The sequence below is a fragment of the Haliotis cracherodii genome, unplaced genomic scaffold (assembly GCF_022045235.1).
Source record: "Haliotis cracherodii isolate W230 unplaced genomic scaffold, xgHalCrac1.p SCAF_2, whole genome shotgun sequence".
Lineage (NCBI taxonomy): Eukaryota > Metazoa > Mollusca > Gastropoda > Lepetellida > Haliotidae > Haliotis > Haliotis cracherodii.
This window is the reverse complement of record NW_027266275.1, coordinates 50,805,052-50,824,908: the sequence shown is the minus strand read 5'-3', so window position 1 is coordinate 50,824,908 and position 19,857 is coordinate 50,805,052. Positions and strand designations below refer to the sequence as shown.

The window sequence follows — 19,857 nt, the reverse complement described above, 5'->3', positions numbered from 1 at the left end:
TACTGACCAGTAACAGACAGGTTCTTATTTGTCGAATTCGCAGAGAGTCAACATGGAATCGATCCACGACCCTCGAGGCCTATAGGCTGCATGAGCGGGCTCTCGTTTAGTACTGTAAAACAACGGCTCAGCTGAACACGTGGCACTTGGCGAAGTGTCGGACTATTTGTGTTACCCAGCGAAAGTCAGTGGACACAAATCGAAGATTTTAATGAGTTGATTCAATATATCTGGCCGGTGCATTGTTCTAAGAAAACAGTTTCTTTGATCACATGTCTCACTTATATGGGCTGACACTGAGGGATGTTCATCATATTCCGAGTTTGAGTCGTCTGTTGCAGAAGCGCCCATAGATACTTCCAGGAATCAAATAGGAATCACAGGACGATTCACTGTTGGGTACAACGTAGTGATTTCATATCGATAGAAGCATTACCAACATCTCTGCCCATTGGATGGCCGCCAGTTTGCAGTGCTCCAGGTCTTCAACACGGGCATTCTAGTGACGAGGAATCACATTTGTTTCCTGAACGGCACTTTTGACATTTAGAAACGGAAAAGTCATTGCTAGCAGTCTTAATCTGTGTATCGTAATTCTGGTAGTTATTCTAGTGGCTGACGAGGGCGGTAAACCACTTCGACACTGAAGGAAGTCGGCACAGGACACGTCCAACTAAATACTGCGTGAAGGTGGAAGGTGGTCTGCGTGTCAAACATTAGGAAATTATATCCTCAGAGGACATAAAGTAACAGCGAAGAACGTTACTTTAGTTTCAGTTTTTACAGTGACGGTTGAGAAGAACAACGAGTTCATAATAACTAGAAGGACAATGTTTCAATTACTTCTTGTTACCCTGATGTCAATGATAGGATGGGTTCGACCCACGACCACACCATTCTCACACATACCTGGACCCACGACGTCAGCCCTCCCCCACATACCCCGACCCTGCTGCACACACAGTGTCTTCCAGGCGGTGCTCGGCGAAATCGGCGGAGTCTACGTCAGTAATGCATCACAAGCCATACCTATTGACGTAAGTATTTCACTATTCCTACATTTACCGTTCTCATGTATGGTTTGCTCTTTTTGAGACGTTACTGTTTTGTTCAAAATTAACGTTTTACAAAAGGGGTTATATGGACTACAAATGTGAAATGACTGGCCAGTGATTTAGAATATGATTACGTTATATAAACAATTTATTAACATCATGTGCGTGTTTAATGGGCAGAATTACTACAATATCAAGCTGTTTGAACCAACGTCGCTATATGCAATAAACCAGAAGTTGTTATCCATAAAATATATCCATAAAATCCATAAATGTTCTTCAATATAAATTGTTAAAGCAAGATGATAACCAGTGAGATTATCCGCCGAAACAAATTTCACATGGCGCAAAATAGCTGTGAAAATTGTGTGAATGAATCACTGAAAATTAGTGATTTCAATAGGTGTTCTCAAACAGGGTAAGCATGTCCTACCCTACCGTCAGCACCCGCCATTCACACAATTTGCATAAAAGTAAGTATTTATTGTCTGATGTCGCACAGGAGTACTGCTAATCGACGGTAGCCTGTAAACAAAGCAAATAATCAAATGATCGATCAACCAGAAAATGCAATGACACGGCAGTGAATTATACTGAATTTTTTACTTTTACTGTTCATTTTGAATTTCGTCTATTGTGTACAAGTGCAGAGATTCTGCTGCTTTTAAGTGAACGAACACCGTTTAAGAAATATATTCGTTTTGAAAGACAGTTCGGGGGGCAGTTTCAATGTCTCGGGCCAGACATTCTGACATCCAAGACAGTCTGAAACAATTTTAAATTGTTGAAAGATGATAAAACATAAAGTGAAATTATTAAAATGAAATATCCACATTAATGTTCATTTTGAAACATTTACCACAACTATGACAAGAATAACACGGTTCGTTGGATGATGTATCCTGGCTATCCTGTGTAACACATTAAAAATATGGAGAAACTCATGTTCAATTATTTTCTTGACAGATATTTACAAAGTGGGGTATCTGTGTGTGATACTACTTCAATGAAGCGATAGGAAGGTAGTACTTTGCAGTGTATTCATCCTTGTCTATTGTGTATTTAAACTGTCTGCGAAATGGGGAGTTCCCCAATTAATTCTGTTTCTATGAACCCTGTATCACCTAATCTAGTACGTTAGTGGAACACTGGTTATATTATCACTCAGGCAGTGGCAGCGAGGGTAATATATAAATTGTAACTTTGCAAACTCTGAGAGGGACGACATTCCATACATGTACAATGTTCTCTCTCTCCTTCATCACTTTGTCACTCGGGAAACACAACTGATGGCAACAATGAGGATCGGTTCGTGAAGAGGGTTCGTTCAATGATGCCTACATGTGATTCTGATGAGGTGGGGCCCAGCCATGGTACCCAGTACTCTTAGGATTGTTCGTCCACAAACAACTCTCACTGCAATGGATTCTGTGACAAAAGGGATGACTTCAACTTTCCAATAGTCAACTTTCCCTTTATGTCAAGCAATATTCCTGAAGCTCAAGGCCTTGGTGTCTATACTTTGCACAACCTTTAAGGTTCAATGTGTTTGTGACAGGTGCCACCATAGGGCAGGATACAATCGCCTTTTCACCGGGTATCATCAATATTTCAGAGAGATTTGATATGGTTATGGCAATGGTTTTGGCGCTTCGTGACCGCCTCCGTGGTCTAGTGGATAGAGCGTCTGCCCGAAGAGCAGAAGGTCGGTGGTTCTATCCTCGGGCATGTCTGGGCTTGCCCTGGATAAGGGTCCTGGCAAAGAGTTGGTCCATGCTTGGGGCTGACCGGCCTTCGTATTAAGCTAAGAATTTGGCTGCTGGTTATAAGCAAGACAGAAGGAGCACAGCAGATGATTCTATGCCTGGTCGTCCTAAAGCTGCCACGACTGAAACTCAAGTGGAGGTTGTCCACTGCCTGGTTGACCGACGTGCTACATTTCATACGTTTCGTAATTCGGCATAACGCTGACACTATAGGGATCAGCCTAGTGTCACTTCATTCCATCTTAACTGACACATGCAACATGGGTATTCTATCCGCGGGATGGATACCCAGAATATTGACACCAGATCAGAAGCTGGTCTGACTGGATATATTCAGGGACATGTTGAGCAGTTAACAGCAGAATCCTGACAACTTTAATGTGAAATATATCAGACCTGAGTTTGTCACTTTAATCCAGAGGCAAAAAATAAGAGCTAACAGTAAAAACGTTTGGGCTCATCCCACCAAAGACGTACAAGCGGATGTCGTCAGTTGGCAAAGGAGTCGTTATTCTGAACCAATAAATGGACAGTACTATGCCAAATAACAGAGTCAGGTGAGAAGGCTATCTAGGAAAAACTCAAGAAAAAGCTCAAGTCAGGTGTGTTACTGCTTCGGGAAAAGGCGCATTCTACACATCCCTGTATATGTCCCTCATGATCTGATAAGAATATATTTCCAAGACGGCATTAGGTAGCGGTTGTAAAAATAACTATCTGCGCCATGAAGGAAGTGTATGTAAGACCTACTGGTTCCATTCCATATCATCAGCTGTTTTTCATACTCTGAAAGTGAAACTTACATTAGTACACTTTAATTTGGAAATGAATGCGTCTCCAAATTAATACGACTGCTGCCCACTAGCCAAAAATGCGACTTAATATTAATGCGACTTTCCCCCATCTCTAGTTGAATGATAGATATCCTTACCTTAATCCAACCTTGCCTTAATCCGATCAAACAGCAAATAGCATTGCTTATTAGTATAGTGATATTGATCCCTGAGACGAGATACGCTTTGTATGGAAGATATATCGGTTATGTCATGATACGCACTGTAGATGCTGCAGCTGAACTTTGTTTGATAGTCATAACGTGCGTTACCATCGTCATTGGTACATCGGCATCGGCAACGTTATATGGTGCCTGGAATCCGAAAAGACCTTTTCATTACATTTAGACATATGTTAGTGTGGTTTGATAGCTCTTGTTGACCAATCCGAGTCGACCATTCTCCTAGTACATGGTCAGATCAGATTTGATTTAGTGAGTGAGAACCTCTTCACATGGAAACTATTTCTCGTTTATGGTAGCAGGAAATGTTCAAAACAATTCAAAGGCCTTTTTCTTCCTAATTAAATCGTCAATGTTTCACTCAGTATATTTTCTTCGTGTGCCAAATGTACTGCACGGTGATCATTGTTTGATCCATGTCATCGTATACCAATTGCATCGATCGATGCTCATGATGTCAATCACTGGGTTGCCTGGTCCAGACTCGATTATTTACTGACCGCCGTGATATATCTCTCTAATATTGCTGAGAGCGGCGTTAAACAACAAACAAACTTTTTCTACAGGTGTGCACATGTCACAAAACCGAAAGCCTTTGATGTTGTCCTCGGAAGGAAGTGTAAAAAATCGGTGAATCTTACTCGGTGGTAGCTTTACAAAATTCTCTCAAGAGAATGACAATGTGGTCATGGAAAGGAACAAGTTGTCCTTGTTGCGTAACACATGCACAAGGCGAAGCAAAAACAAATACCATTGGCTAAGGCGTTTTATCGCTAGATACATCAAAGGGCGCGTAGCACACAATCTCTAACAATTGCCGTGTTTGCAAAGCTAACCTTTGCTGTTGATCCTCAAATAATTAACTACAAATATTAACACCGTTACGACGACCCGCCAAGAAGCTTGTGGTGGTTTAGAGGCAAGGTGTTGTATCTGAAAACAAGTGGTTAGACATTGTCGAAAGGTTAGCATTGATTAGTGTCCCCGACAATAAAGGAATCAATTTCTCAGTATTCCTAAACAATATAACCTAACCTTTCTTTACGCCCGGCTCCATAACAATGATTGTGTACGCATCATGCTTTAAATGCTTTAAACATAATGCATTGACATATTTTATCATATTTGTGTAGAAATAGAGATATGCTCGTCTCCAAGGTCGGCAAATGTATTTCAAAATTAAAGCAAAAAAAAAAGAAAAAGATGTTGACTACTTTGAGAAATAATAAGCGATATGTAGTCAGGTCCATGCTTAGAGTGAGTGAGTGAGTTTGATTTTACGCCGCTTTTAGCAATATTCAAGCAATATCACGGCGGGGGACACCAGAAATGGGCTTCACACATTGTACCCATGTCGGGATTCGAACCCGGGTCTTCGGCGTGACGAGCGGACGCTTTAACCACTAGGCTACCCGACCGCCCCTTCATGTTTAGAAGATGTGTGGTCGTGCATGTTAACAAAGTACAATGAGGTTTATGTTGCGCTCAATACATTTGGTTGTCCGTTTTGTCTTACAGTAAACTACGGTTATAACGAACACGCTTATAACGAACTGTCGGATATAACGAACTTACTTTTTGGTCCCGACTACTTGCTGTAGTCATGCTGTATATGTACTTATAACGAACTACGGCTATAACGAACTAAAATTAATAGTCCCTTTGAGTTCGTTATAACCGTAGTTTACTGTATGTACAATATCATGGTTACGATTGAATCCGATGTATTCTCGGAAAGTAGGTAATGGAGTCACACGTGTATGCAAGGCTGCTACCCAGAAACATCACCAACAGACAAAGGAGCAGCCATCTGAATGATGACACATATACATCAGAAACAATATACACCATCCCTTATTTATTGTCATGTATCTGGAATTTTCATGTCTGTTTGGAAATATCTACATTTGGCATTGTTCTCATCTTGATATGAGCCAAAGCGTTGGCTCACGGACACTGTCTGTTCCTCAAGATGGTCGCCAGTACGGGGTTCCATAGTATGATGCAAAGAAGCAGAGATTGTCAAATATCCGTTGCTATAAAACAGTTCAAGACATGTCGTTAGGTAACCGATTTTAGTTTCTATATTTGAACACAAGTATGTCACTTGGTGTACAAATACAATTGTTTTTGCAAGAAAATATGTAGACATTCGATTTATGAAAGTACGTATTCTAATTGATTCTGTGTTTATACATAAAGGTATATATAGATGAACAGTTATTTGAGGAATGGCCTTTCTAGAGTATCATTTCATACAAGCAAAGGTGCCCGTTTGTATGACTCCATATTGACATTTGACATTTTCGTTTTCTGAGGTTTCCTGATTTTATATGTGGAAGGGAAGTACATAAGACACCTCGATTACAGAAGTTCGAGGCATCGAGTTTTTATTACAAATATTTTGTCCAAATCAAATTGCTGAAAACAACATTCATGGCCTTGTTCATATGTCTTTGTCACAGGGTTGGAACAAGCTATTCTACGACTATGACCGCAAGTTGATGGCACTGGAGGCCCATGACAGATCCCTTGGCCGGTACCAAACAGTCAACATTGTGATGGACTTCAACACGGTAGGTTATCGACAGCCCTGTATATCCCGGTATCGAAAATGAATCTATTTTCAACTAATAATACAGCAGAATATGTCTAAAAGGAAGAGAGGAAAAACTAAAAAGAAAGGGTATGTTTTATGAAATCTACGAAAACTGACAGAATGGATAGGTGATTAAACATATATATAAATACACAGTAAATGTTGATCATCGTACAGTTTTTTTCCTTTTGCTTCATTTTGTGTAAATATACCTAAGGGGCAGTTACAAACAGTGTATTCTTGCACAAAAACGCTGAGCCTTCCTGTATTTCAGAAGAAGCAATACATCACAGACAACGGGAGGTGTACGATTGTGGACATCCATGAAGAAATGCAACACCCATGTGTTCCAGGTACCTAGACTTGCTACAAGGCTATCATATAGTGACACAGTCTTATAGTAAGCGGAAAGGGGTTAGGTGGGGTTGGGGGATAGGGTGATTGTTTACGTATCGCAAAAATTAAACTTGGTACTAATTAAATTTCATTGATAGGATTCGTAGATCTACAAAATCCGAAATTCCAAGCATAACGCTGCAAAGGATCATTACATGGCTATCTTGTATTTTGGTCTTTGATACAACCATAAAATGATTATTCATAACAATAACAGATTTGATAATTCTATTTTATATAAGACATGACTTGATCATATGGTGAGAGCATTCATCAACATCATCATAGGCGTCTCTTGTTCCCTCCTAAAGACTTCAAGTTTGGAGCAGGACAACTTACAGGGGCCAATTTACCATCTGAGTAGGATCAATACATGTTTTTTGTGGAGAAAATAGGTCAAACGCACGAGAACATTAAACAATTTTGCTTATAAAAAAAGTATTCTTCGCAAAGGTCAAACGCACAAGGACATTGTTATATTTTGCTAATAAAAAAGTCTTCTTCGCAATGATAAGAAAACTTGTACATTGTGTCTAGTCAACAGGCCCGTACGGGCAAATAACCGGCGGTGATTTGAGTGGGGAAAAAATGAAAAGAAAAGTATCACTCTCGTCAGACGATCCTCCAAGACAAACTCTCTTAAGGGAATTAGTATGTAAATAATTTCCTCTCGCTGCTTGATATATCCTTGCCGTCCGGGCAAATATCCAACACAATTGGAGAAAGTGTCTCACGTGTGGTAAAAACTTGAACTTGTAGATTTAGACTTCTTGACACAGCTCAGAATACTGTACTCGTTCACGTTCACGCGAGTATTTACTTCAACTTTCACTGATTTTCAGCCAATACCATTCCTTTGGTTCTTTCGACAAACCATTCTAGATATTAGAAACCAACTCTTTTAAAGACAAATGTAGAAAAGAATATACACATGTTCCGGACGCAATGGTTTGCATTTTAGATGTGATTTCTTAACCGATTTGAACTTGTAGCAAGTCTTGAAGAACCTACGACTATTTTGCATGTTTAACAAACTTGTGTTGGCAAGGGCAGGGATTTCCAGGAGACCTTGCATCACACGGTCCAGCATGTTATCGCCACGCTCTCCAGCTATTGCTCACGTGTGCATGTAGCTTATGGTAAGAAAGGGACGGCTTTGCGCTGGTTGTTGTGTTGTTGATCTTTGGGACATTTTCGGTATTACCTCCCGGTGCACAGTAAGTGACGAAACATGCGCTTGATACCAAGAACATAGAGTGAAGCCGAGTACTAGTGCAGTTGACTCTGTAAACAGATAATGCCCTTCAAACGTCCGTTCGTTATATGTTCTGTGTGAACTTAACATGCTTTTACAGATGCCATATGTGGGCAACATTATTTTGCACAAGGACGAGAATTGTCGCATCGAAATCGTTAGATTTCTGAGTTGGTTTGACGGATATATTTATATTTGACTGAAGACTTCAGTTGTTTTACACAGGTTTATATCTAATGGTATATGAAACTTTCTTCAATGCTCAAAGTGGTGACACTGAGTCTCTATATTACCTCGCATAAACCCTTTATATGACACACTCTTGTTACAAAGCCACATGTGTGTATCAGTTTTTGCATTTAAAGAAGACCAATATATTATAATGCAGTCAGTATAGTTGGCCTTGATCTCCACAGTAAACATGTGGCCACTTGAAGGTTCCACCATGCACGCATACGTGTGTACATGTGTTGCTATGGTTCTGTCGTTGATATCTAAATACAATGATCTCACATGACCAGACATACTAGAGAACATTTTCGGTTGAACTGGCGAAACCTTCTTCATCCGTAAGTCCTTTCGTTTACTGAATTTAAACACCGGGAAAAAAGAATAATCTTTCCTTGTATTCGACTTGTTCGATATGCTTCCAACAGTAGACATTACTTGTAATCCAGGATGAGTGGAAAACACTCACAATGTGTAAGACCCGTAGGCAGTGCACAGAAGTTGGCCAACATATGTGGTTTGTTACAGGTAGAAAGGGTGTACGCACGTTGTGCACGTGCAGGTCATGACTACGCCCCGTGCACACCACACACGTGTTGCTCGTAAGAATATTAAGAGGTCGGTGTGACATGTCGATACCAGAATTCACGCACATATCCATCGTACTACTTCTCGCGGATCACCCGCTACCTCTTATCCTACTCAACTTATCCTGGCTTACCATTAGTTCTTTCAGAAATGATCCATAATCGATGCTAATGTGTTTTGCTTCTCATTCACGCAATGTACTCCTCTCCAGTGATGTACTGCACACTGTCGCTTGTAATGTGACACATGCTTATAGCACTGCAAGGCCGGGGTGATGGTGGACGCTCTATATAGTATGGTTCTACATACGTACATTATCTGTTTCCAAGGCAGCGCCACGTACCTGGGTTCCAGCTATTTCGGATACGGAGAGGAGAGGGTGGAGTTTGTATCGTGGGAGTTTCCGACACGGTCATCAGACGTAATGGTCAAACTGACCGTCAGTTCCAGGAACTGTATCCCCATCACAGAGGCCATGTACGGAACTCTTCGTGGAGGTAATCATGTATGGATATTATTGGTTGGATTTATGTCTAAGTAAGAGAGGGGTGTCAATATTGAAATGCCTAACAAATCGCGTGGAGTTCAGATTCTGCATTATCCGAATATTTAATTACAAAATGGGTCAATGTAAGCTTTTAACTACACATATGGGAAATGTAAGGAAATGATTCCCGTTCATTTCAGATAGCCAACATACGGTGTTATGTACACACAAATAATAACAAGCACACAAGAGACAGTCTGCATTGATAATTAGTCATTGCGGATTTACCTGTTATTTAAAAAACACACCCAATTTATTAGCACGTAAATTTTGAAATATTTTGAAAACATAATTCATTTAATTTCGACACACCTTAGAATTTGAACAAGTGTCCAGACGATGTTTAACGGCTACCCAGATGGGTGTATGGGATCTTCCATAACTGACTAGGTTCTGATTCAACACTGTATCACTGCGGACGAAAGTTGAAATTACAGGTGTACATTAACTCATCTCACTGTTCTATTGACTGCAACACTGTCCCGGTGACTCACTCCACCACTACCGCTCGGCGCGGAGCAATCACCACCCACACAGGTGAACAAGCCACACAATCCACCTCCACCACTACCGCTCGGCGCGGAGCAATCACCACCCACACAGGTGAACAAGCCACACAATCCACCTCCACCACTGCCGCTCGGCGCGGAGCAATCACCACCCACACAGGTGAACAAGCCACACAATCCACCTCCACCACTACCGCTCGGCGCGGAGCAATCACCACCCACACAGGTGAACAAGCCACACAATCCACCTCCACCACTGCCGCTCGGCGCGGAGCAATCACCACCCACACAGGTGAACAAGCCACACAATCCACCTCCACCACTACCGCTCGGCGCGGAGCAATCACCACCCACACAGGTGAACAAGAGACGTGGGATGTGTGTAAAGAACTATGCACGGTTCACAAGAATGTTGTGGTCATGCAAACGATCGATGAAGTTTAAAGGGCGACGTTGGCCAAAGTATCACTAGAGAGCAAAGATAAGAGTACAGAGAGCATTTCGACAGATAGAAAATTAAAGATAGGCGTGTATACGTAGATATGACTTCTTTCCTAGACGTCTTTCAGTTTCTCGTGGGTTATTGGACTATGGTGTAATACAGAAGATTATAGAGAGTTACGTGATGCAAACCCCGACCTTGGCGTCATTGTTGACCTGTGGATTGATTCGAGTCCAGCATTTCACAGACAGCTCGAGTTGAGTTTACTTTACAGTGTTGTTATACACGATACTCTTTGGCTCCGAGAAGTCATACTTGATAACAGACTGTGTGGTCGCTTGTACGTCAGAGACGCCTGGTGCTACTTGTTGGGCGGTGCAAGGTCACTATTTCTCCACACCTTATGTCAACAGTGCTCGTTTCGTCTGCTACTTCTACTACTATGGGCACTATTACGACGACTACGACTACCAAAACCTTTAACTCATCAACCACTAAGACCGCTGTAACTACTGCATGTACTACCACATCAGCTACTACATCAGCTATAACTACTGTATGAACTACCACATCAACCACTACATCAGCTATAACTACTGCATGTACTACCGCATCAACCTCCACATCGGCTATAACTACTGCATGTACTACCACATCAACCACTACATCGGCTGTAACTACTGAAAGTACTACCATATCAACCACTACATCAGCTATAACTACTGCATGTACAACCACATCAACCACTACATCAGCTGCAACTACTGAAAGTACTACCACATCAACCACTACATGTTTCTAAGTTTGTCAGCACCATACCCGTGCTCGTAGATTTCACCGGTTTCAACGAAGTGGTAAACGTTTGACACCTGCATTGCTTCGGGCTTTCCTCCCACATTAATCTGGCACGCCGTGATATAACTGGAATACTGTTAAAAGCGGCGTTAAACCCAACTCACTCACTACTGCATGCACTATATGTACGACAACAGCTTCTAACACCACCCTCACTTCCAAATCTACCACCACCACCTCTACTTCCAACTCTACCGCCACCACCACCTCCACTTCCAACTCTACCACAAGCACTACCTCAACCACCACCACTACCGCTACCCGCTACCACCATTACAACCGCTACTACCACCACCACCACCACCACCACTGCTACTACTACCACCGCCATTACCACCACCACCTCCACCACAATTACCACCACTATTATCATTAACAACGAGAAGACATATTTCTGCCAACACAATTTAATGACGACTTCTTTGTTGTAGTGAAGACAGCAGTCAGCTATAGTTTTGCCGAATTTCAACCATCAATACAGGACTATGGAGTTTTTGCCATCCCCAAACACTGCCAAAACAAGCAAACGGTAAACTTTACCGCTATTCATTTTGGGTTGAAGCATCATAAAATCCACCCTCGTCAGTTACACTGACAATTTTCTTGCTTCTGCAATTACGTACATGCCACAAAAGAACTAATATATTTTGCCCTACTTACATTAGGACCAAGATCCAGTTTAGCTACTGATATGAATCTGTAAATTCTGTACAACCGTTTGGATGTCTTATAATAAATCCAACTCACTCTATAGTTGTAGCATAAGGCAACCGATTGAAATACATGTACTCCTAAAACACTTAGAAGCACAGCGTTCCCTTCACTTACTTCTGCTGGTGCTTCAATATGTTCCATCGTGCAGACCGCCTCCGTGGTATAGTGGTAGAGCGTCCGCCCGGAGAGCGGAAGGTCCGGGATTCGATCACCGATCGCATCATACCAAAAGACGTTAAAAGATGGTACTTGTTGTTACCCTGTGTGGCGTTCGGCATTTAGGGGCTAAAACAAGGACTGGTCGGCTCGGAGTCAGTATACTGTGTCTGAATGGGGTGTTCATGTTAAACTACGGCATGGTATCTCAGTGAGCTAGCACTATAAATCGGCATAAGTCCGGACTAGTACAAGCAGCCCCCCCCCCCCCCCCCCCCCCCCCCAACACACACACACACACGCGACGTTAAACCCAATTTTACCTCACCCCATCTCCATCGCGCAAGTTTATTAGCAGTATCATGTTTCTGTGTCGAACCCATGCCAAACATGTATGTCATGTATATTTCAGAAGAAAACCCCCATGGCTCGTCATTCAATCGAAGGAATCAGGACGTTCCAACCAAATTAAGAAGGAAGTCTATTTATCTTACGCTTATCCATAGCTTGCTCATCAAGTGTGGCCACCCATTAACCATACTGATCCCGCCCAAACGCACACATTGGTTGAAATAGTCCATGTATTTGTTATTGAATTGACTTTTGTTACTTGACAATTTGACTATTTATTCCTGAGATATTGTACAGACGGTGCAATTGGTCCATGTGCGTGTGGTACATGACTGGTGAAGTGTGTGTGTGTGTGTGTGTGTGTGTGTGTGTGTGTGTGTGTGTGTGTGTATGTGTGTGTGTGTGTTTGTTTGTTTGTTTGTGTGTGTGTGTGTGTGTGTGTGTGTGTGTGTGTGTGTGTGTGTGTGTGTGTGTGTGTGTGTGTGTGTGTGTGTGTACATATTACAAAATCATTATGTATTTGTGTAAAACGTCTCATGTTGTAAATAAAGGATACCCTTTTTTAGTGTGGACTTTCTTGTCTATTTAATTACCCAAAATTAGTATTGTAAGTGTTTTTTTTATGGTTGCACGGAACATGTGTGTTATATAGTGCTCAAACTCACATTCACTGAGTCATGTCAACATGTGAACAAGATGTATTGGAGGTTGATATCTCAACGTAATTGGTCTCACGATGCTTGAATATTCAATAGTTGTAACGATTTTTACGTGCCAGAAACTATGACGATATGATTATCAGTCATCCTGAGATTTGTTACATTGAGAATAACAGGAATGCTGCAATGTTGTCTGCTATGTCTATGCTGCAATGTCTACTCTACATATGACCAGTGATGTCCTTATTTGACAGACGAGGGAACATGTAGATATAGCGCTGACATATTTAGGACACTGTGAAGGCCCTTCCACTTTCCCAAACAATCGTTGCTAACTGTGAACGTAAACATTTCATTCTTTTCTCGATGACACGTTTTTCCCCGGTAACGTGCTTTATCTGACACTCACTGGTTAACCTCATCAGGGCGAACACTTCGTGAACATAACAGATCCGTTGCGCCACTGTCGCCCACGATAGATTCTATGGATGCTTCATTCAGTCAGAAAGGAATTGGACATTCAAACCACAGAAATGTGGAAGGCAACGTGTGCTTTTCCGTTAGAGGCATCTCAGGGCATTTGTCAAATGTCAAATTGTATGGTTAGGATACACTTTCTTAGTAAAGTACAAATTCTAGTACTTTTTGTGGTTGAGACCAATCCGGGATTCAAACTCACACTCTGAAAGTGAGGCACCTGATCGCTAGCACATGAAGTTAGCGATCTAACCCTATCAGCCACAGAGCCAAATCTAACATTTGTTACGCGTGTATCCAAGTTGGCGTGACAACTCTTGTGTTTTGTCAATGACATTAACACAACTATTGGCTTGTTTTATGTGTCACAAGCGCGAATATAACTGTTTGGAAAAGTGGGTGCACGTAATGAAAACATGTTGGAAGAATGAATAAAAGTGGCGAAACAATTGGTGCACGGTATTAATGGCAAGAATGGTAAAGTAAGCATTATATATAGGGCGAAAGGAAACAGAAGTTTCTCGGGCATCGGTTCGTCATTTTAACTACTATTATTCTGTTTTATTTATTGCCAAAAGTAAACACATTTTTCAAATTTCCAGTGTCACATGAAACAGAAACTAGTATCTATGCTAGTCAACTGACATTGCATCAACGAGCACCGTGTTCCCAGTTGTGTTTGTTGGTATTCTTTGGAAAAAATTGTTCTTCACTCATCAATTTTGTTTTCAATAAAATATTTGAAAAAATGTGACTAATAAACACATACATTTTTATGCAGTCTAAATGCATTGATTATCGGTATTTGTTTTCAGGTTTTATAAGCATCGAAACTCCCAGTTTAATAGCACGGTATATACCCTCACTTGACAATGACATAAGTAGTCAGACCAGGTGTTAACACAAAGTATGCTTGTTAAAAGGAAATACTGTTACCAACTATATATTTGATACAAATACATGTACACATAACAAAGTAATACCCCAGAGTGAGAACGACGAGGATAGACTGGGCATGCTACAACAAGACGATACATGCATACATTCACTTTATTGATGAGTCATATCATATCACATTGGAGATTATCATTACCATCTAGAGTCGGCGCGAATAACGATATATTCGTTGTGCTTCTCAAATGTAGTGCAATTGTCTGGTGCCAACACGTACACGCATAGTCAGATGTAATAATGTGGTGTCATCATAAAGTGTCTCCGTGTTGTATATCATAGTCTAGTTCCTTTGTGTTTGTCGTAGTATAGTGTCGTAGTGCAGTGTCATAATAAAGTGTCAGTATGTGGTTCTAGTGTGTATGTCGTAGTGCAGTGTCGTAGTGCAGTGCCATAATAAAGTGTCAGTATGTGGTTCTAGTGTGTATGTCGTAGTGCAGTGTCATAGTGCAGTGTCATAATAAAGTGTCAGTATGTTGTTCTAGTGTGTATGTCGTAGTGCAGTGTCATAATAAAGTGTCAGTATGTGGTTCTAGTGTGTATGTCGTAGTGCAGTGCCATAATAAAGTGTCAGTATGTTGTTCTAGTGTGTATGTCGTAGTGCAGTGTCGTAGTGCAGTGTCATAATAAAGTGTCAGTATGTTGTTCTAGTGTGTATGTCGTAGTGCAGTGTCGTAATGCAGTGCCATAATAAAGTGTCAGTATGTGGTTCTAGTGTGTATGTCGTAGTGCAGTGTCGTAGTGCAGTGTCATAATAAAGTATCAGTATGTTGTTCTAGTGTGTATGTCGTAGTGCAGTGTCGTAATGCAGTGCCATAATAAAGTGTCAGTATGTGGTTCTAGTGTGTATGTCGTAGTGCAGTGTCGTAGTGCAGTGTCATAATAAAGTGTCAGTATGTGGTTCTAGTGTGTATGTCGTAGTGCAGTGTCATAGTGTAATGTCATAATAAAGTGTCAGTATGTGGTTCTAGTGTGTATGTCGTAGTGCAGTGTCATAATAAAGTGTCAGTATGTGGTTCTAGTGTGTATGTCGTAGTGCAGTGTCATAATAAAGTGTCAGTATGTGGTTCTAGTGTGTATGTCGTAGTGCAGTGTCATAATGAAATGACAGCGTGTAGTTCTAGTGTGTATGTCGTAGTGCAGTGTCATAATGAAATGACAGCGTGTAGTTCTAGTGTGTATGTCGTAGTGCAGTGTCATAATGAAGTGACAGCGTGTAGTTCTATTGTGTGTATCGTAATTTAGTGTCATAGGGTAGTGTTACTGTGTAAACATTCGCGGATACCTTCACGCTGCACAGAACCAACACATAAAGGACAATATGAAGATACTGATATGTTTCTCGCATAACCCAGCTAATTAATTTTTGATATCATTCCATTCCCCGTCGCTCGCATTCTCTTAGCTACTTACTTCCCTTCCCTATACAGTAACCTGTCCGTAGTGTCAACACTACAATAATGTTTCCATGGCAATCGGATGAGTTATGTTTCGTCACCCATTTCATCTTTGTCATGTTCAGAATCTTACATATTAAATGTGCTATGCTCGTGATTATTTGCAGTCGTAGCACGTTTGAACAAGTCAAACAATTATAACTGTTGTAAATATTACACAGTGACAATATCTTAGCTATGCACAATGTACAATAATACCAAGCCATGAAATGGAATTTCGCATCACGGTTCCAAGGTCAACTGTAACTGCAAACTTTCTACACTTTGCAATGAATCTGTGTTAACTTTGTACGCCACTCTGTTCATGCGCAGTAGTATCTCGTATAGGAAAACCTACTCATGTTAACCTGTTTCAAGAAAACTTGGATATTACTTAGTAGAAATAACACTCATGGCAATATACATTCCGTTAGAAGACATAACAAAGGTCTCACAGATAAGAAAAGCCCACATGTATTTGTAAGTGCACATTTTGATAACAAATAATATAACATAGTCGGCATCGATTGTAAAGGATTCGGGTTAAATTCCAGGGTTGTGTAGATCTCTCAAAGCTGCTTTCTCAGTATTAACCTTCAAGAACTCTTAGATCGGGAAACCAGATGCTCCTTCAAGTTCCTAAACCAAGACTGAAATCTTGGCTGGTCCTATTCTCTGGAACTTCTTTCCATCACATATCAAGGACTCTCCATCTCTTGACAGCTTTAAATATCAACTAAAGACATGCCTCTTTAGAAAATTGTAGGAACTATAAATACACCTCAAATTTCAAAGTACAGATTAATGTAAAAATGAAGCGATGAGGGTTTGGGTGATCCTGGCACCATCATCAGCTCAGTGCCCTGCCCCCCTCTACACGCAGCCCAGACAGCGACTCCGCCCATCGGTAACTTTTCGGAGAATGTGAAGATTCCACAACACTGCAGCCTTCTGCATTACCCAGATTGTCACAAGGGCTGAATTCCTGGTAGGATACCCGGGTCCTCTCCCATTGTCAGTCAACAGATTGGGAGGTACCAAACCTAAGGCACCAAGAGTGGGGAGTCGGACAAATTTGTTACTTGGGATGCAAGCGTGGCATTTCGAAAGCGAGGTCTGCATATTTGCCATGTTTTTCCTGATTCTTGTCAATAGCATTGGTGTCAAAGGGGACAGAAAATTCAATAATATAAATGATTTCATTGGATTTATCAAAAAGGACAAGATCAGGTTTGTTGGCCTGGATACGTCTGAGGTTGTATAAGGGCCTATTCCAAAGAATTTTGTATTGATAATTTTCCATGACGCCCTCTACATATTCTGGGTCGTACCATGGATGGACCTCTGTGTCAAAACCACAAGCATGGCGAATACGGTAAAAAAATGATCGAGCCACTCCACCATGTCGCTTAAGATACTGTGTTTGTGCCAAAGCTGGGCATCCACTGACAATGTGTTGGACGGTCTCATTAAATTCATTACATAATCTACATTTCATGTTTACATTTTGATGCAAAATCACACATTGACGGTTTCGAGTGGGAAGTGACTGGTCCTGAGAAGCAAACAGAAAGCCTTCTGTTTCACTTTTCAGGTCAGCCGACCTCATCCAAGCGAAGGACTCAACACACTTACATAAATTCGATGCTATGGTTGTACAGATAGCCTCTTCTCTAAAAAAAATCACTCTTAGAATATGATATGAAACCGATCTGCTCTAAGAAAAGTTATATATATTTACTTAGTGTTTACAATGTGTGCGCAACTTCAAAGTTATGAATAACCTTAATTGAAATTGAATGATGAATGACAATGTCATAATTGCCGAACCTAATCTACACGGGGTAGACAGAAAGGTAAAATATGTCATTAATATTATCATTCTACTAATTATTTCTTACAAATTCCCTTCAAATAGTTACCTTACCAATCAACCAAAACACAACTAATGAAAGGAGCATTGTGCTTATGTTTGAAGGTAAAATCAGATATATTCATCTTTAGCTTCAAGATTAGTGCCTGGTCAACGGTTCCAAAGCAGTTCCCAGATCATTTTCACTGACCACTATCTCCCGGTGGCATTAGGGCTAATGGCCACAGTTCTCTTTGTTCAAATACGTAATTATCTTGGAAAGGAGATCAGAAATCTAAGCAAAGATTTTATCTTTAGTTTAGCTTTCTTTGATATTTCTCGATAAGAAAGTACACTATTTGTATAACTTTTCGTGAGCTGGTGTGTGATTACAACATGTCGTTTTCACTTGCAAGTGCTCTAAATATTTTAAGTTGAAATATCCCGTTTTCAGACCACCCTTAATGAATTCATCACATCTTATTTTTTCTGATGATTAATTCTGTTGCTTAACTTTCAGAAAAAATTATAAATGAGCGTGAATTTCGAACGTTATCTTCTTAATGCTCGCGTATACGCACTAGCAAACCAATACTCATTTGCAGCAGCAAGAAGTATCCTTATGGTTAGCTCATCTGTCATACTTGATACATGATAATTGATACATGAAAATTGATACATGATAATTGATATATGGAAATTGGTAATTGTACTCTCCCAGAATGACGAAACTGAGATGAAATGAATAATGGTTGTATTTTGGATGTATTTCTTCTTTGCTTCTTCTGAGGAATAAGCCTCTACTTTGGAATGTCACATATGCCCAATTACATTGCAATGCATTGTGACGAAATCTAGACAGATGGCGACCCCCGTAAGCCTCTATAAAATCATGCCGCTGTCGCGATTAATAACGAGATGCGTGTTTGTAAAAATGTACATCAATTTACCTATCAATTGAAACCACTTACATTTCGCCATGAACGAGTGATAACATCATGACAAAATGTACAATGGCTTAACTTTGTGGTTTGTGGTTTTTTGACCCCGGTGCACGGTTTGGATTTGGCGTGAATCTGTTGAAAAGATGGGCACCCTGTCTGAACCTTGTACAAGTGTCATTTTTCCTGTGAGGTATATTTCCCCAAGTCACGCAATTAATGGTCCTGTTTTGGTCACCTGACAATAAATAATGTGAAACAGTATTATCGTGAAGTAAATGTCTGACATTGATTGAAATGTTTGCATTTGTATGTGGAATACATCAACACAATATCTAACCAAATCTTTTACACTTGACATAATGTCTGTATCGATCATCATTGCTTCTTTTTCAAGCACCATTCTCATACCTGTCAAATGTCCTTATAATTTTAAAGCTTTAAAACTACAATCAATTCTTGCATTGTTTAAACTGCAGATGCATGTGTTCCACGCACTTGTCGCATGTCTGGTTATGTACATGAATGATGAAAACCAGTTTGACATGAAGGTACACAGAATTTACTAATCAATGTCATTATTGTAAAAACTTCCAAAGTAACACAAAGTAACATTATGTAAAGCATTAATTCTATTTTTTTAAATTTAATATTGCTATGATAAATGATAACAGTGATACAAAATAGTGATCTCATTTCTGCATGGTTACTAGTATATCTTCACAAAACATCACAGCACCTTAAGCTTAAATATTCCGTATTCACGTAATATCCTTATCTCAAAACTCCTAATATCATGAATTTTGATATCTGGAACCCTCCATGTCCCAGAGACCGCACCTCCCAAGTAACTACAAGCATTTTGATATGCTCTTCTCTTACATAATCCCTTGAATACGCATAATTAGATATACCTACTTACTGCCTCATGGATAAAGAACTATAAACATGTATTTTCTTCAATTTTCACAGATGTTCCCGACCGAAACATGTGATATATGTATCTGTTTTTCGTACTGTAGCATTTGCATCTAGCACAATTTTTTGATAGGATTACGTACGTTT

The 19,857-nt window shown here is 40.4% G+C and overlaps 1 protein-coding gene across 1 annotated transcript; it reads left to right on the top strand.

Annotated features, from left to right (window-relative positions):
* The first annotated feature begins 830 nt into the window (after positions 1 to 830).
* Positions 831 to 12,597, top strand: LOC139468607 (ependymin-related protein 2-like). Its single transcript, XM_071250728.1, has 6 exons — positions 831 to 1,037; positions 6,302 to 6,412; positions 6,710 to 6,788; positions 9,232 to 9,399; positions 11,687 to 11,784; positions 12,538 to 12,597. Exons 1-6 carry the CDS (start codon positions 831 to 833, stop codon positions 12,595 to 12,597), a joined length of 723 nt encoding a protein of 240 aa, XP_071106829.1.
* Positions 12,598 to 19,857: the final 7,260 nt, after the last annotated feature.